This window comes from Cyprinus carpio, chromosome B20 (genome assembly GCF_018340385.1).
Source record: "Cyprinus carpio isolate SPL01 chromosome B20, ASM1834038v1, whole genome shotgun sequence".
In the NCBI taxonomy this organism is placed as follows: Eukaryota; Metazoa; Chordata; class Actinopteri; order Cypriniformes; family Cyprinidae; genus Cyprinus; species Cyprinus carpio.
This window is the reverse complement of record NC_056616.1, coordinates 24516073-24526072: the sequence shown is the minus strand read 5'-3', so window position 1 is coordinate 24526072 and position 10000 is coordinate 24516073. Positions and strand designations below refer to the sequence as shown.

General features: G+C 35.9%; 1 protein-coding gene across 5 annotated transcripts in view; it reads right to left on the bottom strand.

Annotated features, from left to right (window-relative positions):
- The window catches only part of phactr1 (phosphatase and actin regulator 1), a 27836-nt gene that overhangs the window by 10060 nt on the left and 7776 nt on the right, over positions 1 to 10000 (bottom strand). The window contains exons 1-6 of one of the 5 annotated variants that reach the window (XM_042746785.1): positions 9872 to 10000; positions 3671 to 3832; positions 3509 to 3589; positions 2623 to 2709; positions 1060 to 1266; positions 745 to 985 (exon numbers count right to left, since the gene is read on the bottom strand). The exon at positions 9872 to 10000 is cut by the window's right edge and continues 550 nt beyond it. In XM_042746785.1, coding sequence (XP_042602719.1) covers positions 745 to 985; positions 1060 to 1266; positions 2623 to 2709; positions 3509 to 3589; positions 3671 to 3832; positions 9872 to 10000 — 907 coding nt within the window. Of the gene's footprint in view, positions 1 to 744; positions 986 to 1059; positions 1267 to 2622; positions 2710 to 3508; positions 3590 to 3670; positions 3836 to 9871 lie in introns of all 5 variants that reach the window. The other 4 variants (XM_042746783.1, XM_042746784.1, XM_042746786.1 and 1 more) reach the window with 4 other exon arrangements.

Here is a 10000-nt window from a genome sequence, read left to right as displayed (position 1 = left end):
AAATTATATAAATGAGTATTTGCTTAATGCTGACGGCAAACGAGAAAGTATTTTAAAGCTTGCATATTACTAATAATTTAAAAGCAATCTTTATAATACTTTTTGTATATATTAATTCCTTTGTTTAACTGTTCTATCGGATTATTAGACAGAACTGTTAACGGTGACAGCGAACATGTGAGAGAATGTAAGCACTGTGTGTGTTCAGGCACTGACGCTCTTAGTGCTGTCAAAATAAAAGTCCTGCCTCGAACACATCAGCAAAGCAGAAAAACTTATTGACCAATGCCGATATTTGCAAAATGCTAAATATCGGCCGATATATCAGCATTGGTGATATATATCGGTCAACCAGTAGGAAAAAGAGAACATCTCATGTTTGTAAAGAAAAAAGTACTCTTTGTGATTGGCTTTCGTCCCTTTGTATTTAACTATGCATACATGATGCTCTTTTGTTTATAAATGTTTAAGCAACTTGTAATATTATATAAAATTAATAACATTTGGTTCATAAACATTATGCACTTTTTCACAGATAGTCATATTATTTTATTGCTTTAATAAACATGCATTAGTAATATTTTGCTCGATGCGCCCTCTTGTGGCCTCAGGAGAAAACCCAAAAGCACCCCCCCCCCAACTGAAATTATACCTTTTAAATTCAAATACAATTCGAGTATTGATATTATTTAAGTGCAAAATTCGAATGTAGTTTTTTTTAAGTGTGTGTGTGTGTGTGCTCACCTCTCGAGTCTCTGCATGGTGAGCGCGAGTGTTTTGTTGAGCTCCTCTATGATGCGGCTGGGTGGATGCAGTGATAGTGGCAGTGTGGCGTACTGCTGCAGGTGTGTGTGTGTGTGTGTGAGCGTGTGTGTGTGTGTGTGTGAGCCCTGGGACGGCAGGCATTTGAGGGGAAACGAGGGCGCCGGCTCACATATCATCACTTTCTTTGGAGGCAGAGGCGGCGACAGCCTGGCCAGCGTCTCTGGAGGGAAGAACAGACAGAGTTTAGTTCTGCACAGGTGTTCGTGGGAGACGGAGGAGCGGCGCAGGCCTCACCTGTCAGATGGTTGGGGATCCGGCTGTATGGCTTCGGCGGTAAGGCAGGAGGCTGCTTCAGAGACGACGGCCTCGCGTGAGTGATGTCAGCGCTGTCGCTAGGCAACGGCACGGGCTTCACAGAGGGCGGGGCTTGAGATGGCTTTGGGACGAGATCCGAGAGACACACCACAGTTTCTCCAGACGACTGGACCTCTGAGAACGACACTGGAGCACAGACAGACAACGGGACAATTTTACCATTTCAAAAATCTCGAAACACAGGTTTTATAAAAAGAACCAGAACTGAGAAGCAAATCATCATATTAGAATGACTTCTGAAGGATCATGTGACACTGAAGACTGGAGTAATGATGCTGAAAATTATAATATATCGTATAATATATTCACAAAGAAAACAGCAATTTTTAATTTTAGTCGTATTTCACTATTTTAATGAATTTTCAATCAAATAAATGCAGCCTTGGCGAAAATAAGATCCTTGACTAGTAGTGTATAAAAAATTTATATATAATAAGAAAAAATAAATAAATAAAAGCAATATAGACATATAAAATGCGTGATAAAAATATAACAATTACAAAAACACAACAAAATTAAAAACTAATTCAAAATATTTATAAATCAATTAAAAAAATCATATTTATTTAACGAACCCCTTTGATCTAAAATATTTACTTGAAGTCCCAGAGATTTAAATTTAATATAAAGTGATCAAATAAAATAATAAATAAAATGAAAATTTTTACCTTTTTTTATACACTACTTGTCATAAAATGTTGTGTTTTTGAAAGAAGTCCCGTCTGCTCACCGGGGCTGCATTTATTTGATTAAAAATGCAGTAAAAAAATTGAAATATTATTCTAATGTAAAACAGTTGTTTTCTGTGTGAATATCTGTTAAAATATAATTTATTTCTGTGATGCACAGCTGAATTTTCAGCATCATTACTCCAGTCTTCAGTGTCACATGATCTTCAGAAATCATAATAATATACTGATTTGCTGCTCAACAAACATTTCTGATTATTATCAATGTTGAAAATGCCATGCTGCTTCATATTTTTTGTGGAAACTGTGATGCATTTTATTTTTCAGGATTCACAGATGAATAGAAAGTGCAAAAGAACAGCATTTATTTGAAATAGAAATCTTTTGTAATATTTTAAATGTTTTTACTGTCACTTTCGATCAATTTAATGCATCCTTAAAGAAAAAGAGTGTTGATTTCTTTCTCCTTTCCCTACATATATACACACAATAATATAAATGAATATTTCCTGGTCTTTTGTTGATAAAAACAACTCCCAACCCTTCAAGTGCATCTAGAATATTTATTGAAAATTAACATATGACCACCTTCATTTGCATATCAACACCTACTCAGCATTCAGTACCTTGATCCAAATAAACATCAGTGTGAAGTGTCTTAAAGGTACAGTCTCAAAAAAAAATAGCTTTATTGTAGAAGGTGAAAACTGATCATTAGACACTAAACTACGGCTGTTTTTGGTGAGATTCCAAGTCAAACCGTGCAGAATATGAGAAGTGGACAGTAACGCACCTGTCGCTGTGACGCTGGTGTCTGCAGACTCTGACACTGGACTGATGACCGTCTGTCTGTCCAGCTCACTCATACTGACCTCCTCTACTGACACACAGATCGAGACGTTCACACTCACTTATTTCAATAAAGCCCGTTCAGAATAAATGAATAAATGTAGTACAGTAGCATGTGTGCAAAACAGTGTATGAGCATGTTTACAAAGCTGATGTCCAAAAAAGATACCATTTATTGACATGATTTTTCTCCAAATTAACTTAACATAGTTGAGTGTTTGAAACAACTTCTTTTTGCGACCAGATGTGGTTTCATATCACAGAACGTGGCAGAAATCATACTATTTTACATTATTATATACATGTCGATTACCACTGCATTATAAATATACGTTATCCTTATAAAAATACCCAAGATTCCTTGAAGAACACATTTAAATCATATATTGTCGCAATCGTATGTTTATTGACTTCAGGTTTCCTCACTTAAAAATTCTCTATCTGCGTTTTATTCAGCTATAGCGATAACTGGATGCCTTTGTCCATATTAGGGATTTCCTGGAGCGTCATCAGTTCTATTACTTCTGATGCATATGTGAAGTTTATGCGCAAGGGCGCCCTCTGGCTTCAAGAATTAAACAGTCATTACAATAAGTGTGTACTCAGTAATGCTCACAACACCCTATTTTGGCTAAAAACAGAAAAGATATTACTTTTCTCTAAACTTTTTTTTTGGCAGATGCTTAAGATTCCCTGAATTATCGTCATTGAATCGTTACCGCAATGAATACCAGATCTCATCGTGATGTATTTTTAAGCCTATATCGCCCATCCCTAACTTTCAGTTGCTGTCTGCTTGAACGGATAAATAAGAAAAGCTCTTTTCTTACCTTTCTCATACACTTCCTTCAGCACGCCTCTCTTGATGAGCTCTTCCCTGCTCTGACGCGTCGACATCTTCCTCTCCAGCACTGCCAATCATCAACGAAACTGCTTAGAAATGAAAACAGTGCGTCTGCGTCTGCAGGTGGATTGCTGTGCGTGTCTCGTACCTGCAGACGTCTGCTTGAACTTGTCGCTCTTTTTCTTTCTCCATTTCCACGGTTTGAAGAGTCGTCCCAGACTGGCCAGTTTGCTGCGCCTGCGGATCGGCGGCGTGTGCGTCCCGGGAACCAGCGAATCAGAGCGCATCGCCGCCAGACGCTCCGCACCCTCCGCTGAAAACACAAAACACACACGCGGGACGTTTGTAACCCTGTAAAGCCTGACATATGAACAAATAACCTCATTTTTAGAAATGGAACCGTTTACTGACACTTTAGGCAAAATCTAAAACAAAAACTTTGCATATGTGTTTTATGTTCTAGTACTTTCATGTTCATGTTGCTCTATTATTTTTTCTATTCTATCTGTTTTCTTTTTATTTATTATATAATTAAATGAATACCTTGCTGTAATCACATCATTAAATTCCTATTATCCTTGACCTTTACATACAAACAGTATTCTCGTCGCTTCATAACGTTACTGTTGAATCACTGATGGCAGATGGGAGTATTCTGATGATGCTTTTCCTAGTTTCCTGGACCTTGACACTGTTATTTATTTGGCAGTCTGGGACAGTCACAAGCCTCCCGGTTTTCATCCAAAATATCTTAAATTATGTTCTGAAGACGAACAAAGCTTTTACGGGTTTGGAACGACATGGGGGTAAGTGATTAATGACAAAATTTTCATTTTGCGGTGGAGTAACCCTTTAAGCTTACTGAGACTAAAGCACTTGCATATCGTTGCTCTTTTGTTGATTTTGATTGCTTCGATTGACCTCATTTGCTAAATGACTGAATGTAATGTAAATTTAATGTTCTGATACAGGCTTTTATAGCTCATATATAGTGAGAATATGAAGACAAAACAGCTCAATTTTATTCATAAACTCAAACTGGTCCAGATATTTATATGGACAAAAAATTATGAAATTCTGATGCTTGTAATATACATCAATTATATGTTTCTAACAGAGTAGATCCTGACATAAAATGATCTAAATATCAGCGGTCGCTCTATATCTGCAGTAAAGTGTCTCAGTGAGATGAGATGGAAATGATCCAAACATATAATGCAGTGATTGAGAGATGAAGAAATAAAGGCTCCTCAGAAGATGTGAGATGTTCTGGAGGCTTGTGAAGATCATTCCTCCGCTGAGGAACAGTTAAAGTAAAGCTTCTGGAAACAAATGCTCCTCAAAAGATCCTGATGATCAGATTTGAGACTCTAAAACATGATTGATGGAGAATCAAGTAAAGCTGAGCTGCTTCAGTCCAGTAAGAGTTCATCTGGAGATATTACTGCAGTTATTCTGACCTTTACTTGATAAAAATCAATCAAGATTTGACATGTGAAGCTCGAGCTGAAGCTGGACGTTTGTACAATTACACTAAAAGAGCTTTTACTGGATAAAACACTCTAAACTATCAATCAGATGACAGAAGGCATGCAATAGATTGGGTGTGACGGCAAAGTTTTGATCATTTAGAAGCCTAAGAAATATAGGCTTTATATATAAATAGGCCTATAGGGTTTATAGGAATAGCAGATGTGTTTTAGTGTGCTTTTTAAGAGTAAAACTCAACATCCACATTTATTGCATGAAAACAGACCTCAAATGTTCATCAAAGCATCTTGGGTTGAATGAAAGAGAAACAACATGAGGGTGAGTAACTGATGAAAACTAACACTCCTGGGAGAATTATTTCTTTAACAAACTAGTAAATCCAACTGTAAATGTCAACACTTCCAGTAGCTGCATAAAGACGTACAGTAAAAAGTCAAGGTCTTAAATGAAACCTGAATGGTCATAAATCGAGTAAATGAGCCAAAATAATTTAAATGGGTTTGAAAAAGAAGAAACTAACCATTAAAAATGTCACGGCAGAGACCAAATACCTTTAGGATCAAGTAAATGGAAAAACTAACGCAACTTATTCAATAATCTTCAGGAGAAATGACTAAAGCAGAATATTTTCATGTCCTTTTTCCATTTTGTCTCAGATCACAAGTTTTCAGATCTTTTTACTTTCTCCATTTGGTAACTCAATAAAACAGGGCAAAGACATATATTAACATTAATTTTCTCAGATTAAGGAAATTCAGAAGGGGGAAGATGACTGTGATACACATAAAGTGTAAATTTCTAATCCCATCGTCTCACCCCAGGAGAGTAATCTTCAGATATATTTCACATCACCAGAGCTTTCTGCACACATCCTATCTGCTCTCTAATAATCCACCATTCATTTCACAGAGTGACTAATATGGTCCCTTACTGACTGTAAAGTGTGGAAAAAGCACTCACTATGAGTCCAAATGCAGCAAGAATTTTATTTTGGACACTTGTTTCTGCATTTGAGTTTTTTACTTGAACATGACGGCATGAGAATTAAAGGAAAAGTTACACAAAAATGAAAAATTGTACGTATTTTGGGGACTTTAACATAAACATTGACCAAAATGACTGTGTGATGATAAATGACTTTCTATTTTTGTTGGACTGTTTTAATATCAAACAGTTTATTAGCGGCCCGACACATAACAAAGGTCACACATTAGACCTTTTTATTGCAAATAATGCAGTTGTTTCACAGCAGTCTTCTGTTGACACTGGTCTCTCAGATCACCTGGAAATTTTCTTTAATTAACCTGGCTCCGTCTCTCCCTTGTACTTCATTTTCACATACTCTTAATTTCCGTGAATGGAAATCAATTAATTCATCAGATTGGCTCCCTTGAAGTCTCGCTGTGTCTCTTTTGCTCGTTCAGCCCCTTGGTATAATGACGACTTGCGCTCCAAGAAAGCAGCTTGCCATAAATTGGAGCACAAATGGCGTGAATCAGGCCTGAATGTGTTTTATCAAGCTTGGAAAGACCACTTGGGGGAATAAAGAGCTGAAATTGAGTCTACCAGATCTGTTTATTTTTCTCAGATTATAGTTAAAAATCAAAGTAATCCCAGGCATCTCTTTCATACTATAAACAGACTTCTCAAAGTTAATGTCGGCACTTCTCTACCCGTTTCAAATAAGTTGTGTAATGATTTTCTTTATTTCTTTAGTTCTGAAAATGTTTACAAACTTATTCAAGCTGCACCAGTTTCATCTTCAACAGTTTGCCCGTCTAGTTTTCATGGCACATTGTTTACAACTCTTCTCAAATTGACTCTGAGCTGCTTACTAGGGAGGTATCACGTATGAAAGCTACCATTTGTACACTGGATCCCCTCCCTACAAGATTATTTAAGTCTTGTTTTGATGCTCTGTACCCAGCTGTTCTTCTTCTTGATCTCAGTGCCGCTTTTGATACTGTTAATCACAACCTGGAAACTGTTTTTGGTATTTCTGAGACCGTTTTAACCTGGTTTAGATCTTACCTCACTGATCGTCAGCAGTTTGTCTGTATGAGTGGTCTTCAGTCTGAGATTGGCTCTGTTCGTACGGGTGTTCCTCAAGGTTCAATCTTAGGCCCCTTACTTTTTAGCATTTCCATATTTCCACTCAGACTGCTTCTAAGATCACTTGGGCTTAATTACCATTTTTATGCAGACGACACTCAGATTTCTATTCATTTTAATGCTCTGTTTTAAAGTCACAAACTAAATAAAAACATTTAGGAGTTATATTTGATTCGAGTCTGTCTTTTGACTATCATGTGCAGTACACTGTTAAGAACTCCTCTAATAAATAATGCTAGACTCCCTTCTATGCTATCCCTCTCTGTGACTGAGTTATTAATACCTTCGTTTTTTCTCGCATTGACTACTGAAATGCACTTCTTGCTGGGGTTCCTAAAACCACACTTAACAAATTGCAATGTGTGCAAAACTCAGCTGCTAGGATCCTGACTGGTGCCAGGAAAAATGAGCACATTACACCAATTCTAAAGTCTTTGCACTGGCTCCCGGTCAGGTTCAGAGTTGATTTTAAAACCCTTATGCTCACATATAAAGCACTGCATGGTCTGGCCCCTCAATATCCATCTGCACTTTTAAACAAGCTGTCACAAGCTGGTTTATTGGTAGTTCCACAGACACGGTTGCACTCTGTAGGGGACAGGCCTTTCTCTTCCTATGCTAGGCTTTGGAATGCACTCCCTCAACAAATTAGAGATGCACAGAATTTAAGTATTTTTAAATCTTACTTAAATACAATTTTGATTTTTATATCTTAGTTTGTTTTGTAATTGGTTGTCGTGTGTGTTGTATTTTTACTTGTTTGTTTTATTATGCAAAGCGCCTTGAGAAACTGTTTTAAAGGGGCTATATAAAAATAAAGTTATTATTATTATTATTATTAAATTTCTCCAAATCTAAAGAAGAATATGATGGCCCGAGGGTGAGAACATTTTCAGCATACTTTCAATTTGAGGTGCACAGGGACTTTCAACATGCGGTAGTTAAGCGAATGCCATGAAATTTAAAATAACTTTATAAAACTTGAATAAAAGCTAAGTTTAATTCTCCAACAAAAGTGTATCCGTCTGGTCTAAACAACACATCAGCTGCTCTGAAATCACTGGGAGCCTCCTCTGGGAAAACTGGAAGCTTTCTGGATCCATTCGCCACCCGAATGTCAGCGGCCCTGGGGTAAAAATAGGCTGGTGCATTAAAACAGGTCAGCAGGTAAAGGAAAGAATGAAGCTTGTTTTTCCAGAAGGGCTTTTCTGCTGAAGGAGGCTGAACGTTCCCTTGAATGTAGGTCATCGGGTAACACTAACAGCCGGGATGCAGAATGCATGCATAAGACAACGAAACGATCACATGTGGATTTACCAAAAGTTCAATGCCAACATATTAACTTTATTACAGGGTTCATTAAATAATATAATAACATAAGAAATCAACAATACTACTGAGCAAAAATTCTACAAATCACAGCAAATAAATATTGCAATAAACATATATTAAACACAAAAACTTGTATATCAGTAATATTTAATTATAAATTAACATATCTAATATTTATATATAACTTGTGTAATGTGTGTGTATATATATATATATATATGCAAACTATCATTTTTAGTAATTAATTTTACAGATAAAACTGATATTTATTTAATATGATGCATAACATTGTGTTGTTCACCATAAATTAATCTGTGGCTCATATTTTTACTTACAAAAACTGCATTTTAATGTAAAAGTAATGTCTTAAGTGAATATGATAAATAATTTAAAAAAAACCCCATACAGTATTTTACAGTAAACTTAAGATGTTAAATCCATTATAATTTTTCTCTGTATATGGTCGGGTAAATTAACAGGAATTTACATTATTTTTCAATATTGTTACGGTGTATATGACACCAGTGGTTGCTAACAGATTACTATTAGCGCAACAAAAAATTACATATTAATAAGAAACATAAATGTTCATAAATTTCCAGCTACTAGTGGACATTTTGCAAATTAAAAAAACAATACATTGCATAATACATCATATTTACATAATATTTTATATAAATATGTTATATTATGCAAAGTAAACCATCTATATTTGATATTTTTAACTAGTAATGGTAAAATTACACTGCAGTGTCAAATGTTAAGTATTTAACCCTGTGCTGACCCAGAGCTGGTCAGTCATCAGATAATAGGGTCAAACAAACAATCAAAAAAATATTGCTATATATATTAAACAGATGTTTAAATACTATTTTATCTTTATGGGCCCCTCAAGTGACCCTAAAGCACAAAATCAGTCATAATAGCACATGTATATTTGTAGCAATAGCCAAAAATACATTGTATGGGTCAAAATATCAATTTTTCTTTTATGCCAAAAATCATTAGGATATTAAGTAAAGATCATGTTCCATGAAGATATTTTATAAATGTACTGCTGTAAATTTTTTGATTAGTAATATGCATTGCTAAGAACTTCATTTGGACAACTATTTTATTAATTAATATATATTTTTTTTTTTGCACCCTCAGATTCCATATCAAACCATACATCAATGGAAGGCTTATTTATTCAGCTTTCAGATGATGCATAAATCTCAATTTCAAAAAATTGACCCTTATGAATCCAGGGTCGCATATATTAGATGTCCACTAATATGAATTTACAAGATCATTTTAGGAGTTAAAGTTACAGGGTTAAGGATTAACTAGGGCAAGGTTATAATTATTTATTTTAATATTTTAAGACTATGTTATTCTCCAGCACGGTTCGGTCGGGCCCGTTCTCACTCACCGTCCCGGATGTCGTTCCCGCGGCTGCAGTTACTGCAGATGTGCTTGATGTGACCGGAGATCACAAACGGTGTGTTGTTGTTACCGGGGGCGGTGGGCTGCCGCAGCCTGACCAGGTTAAACGCTCTCC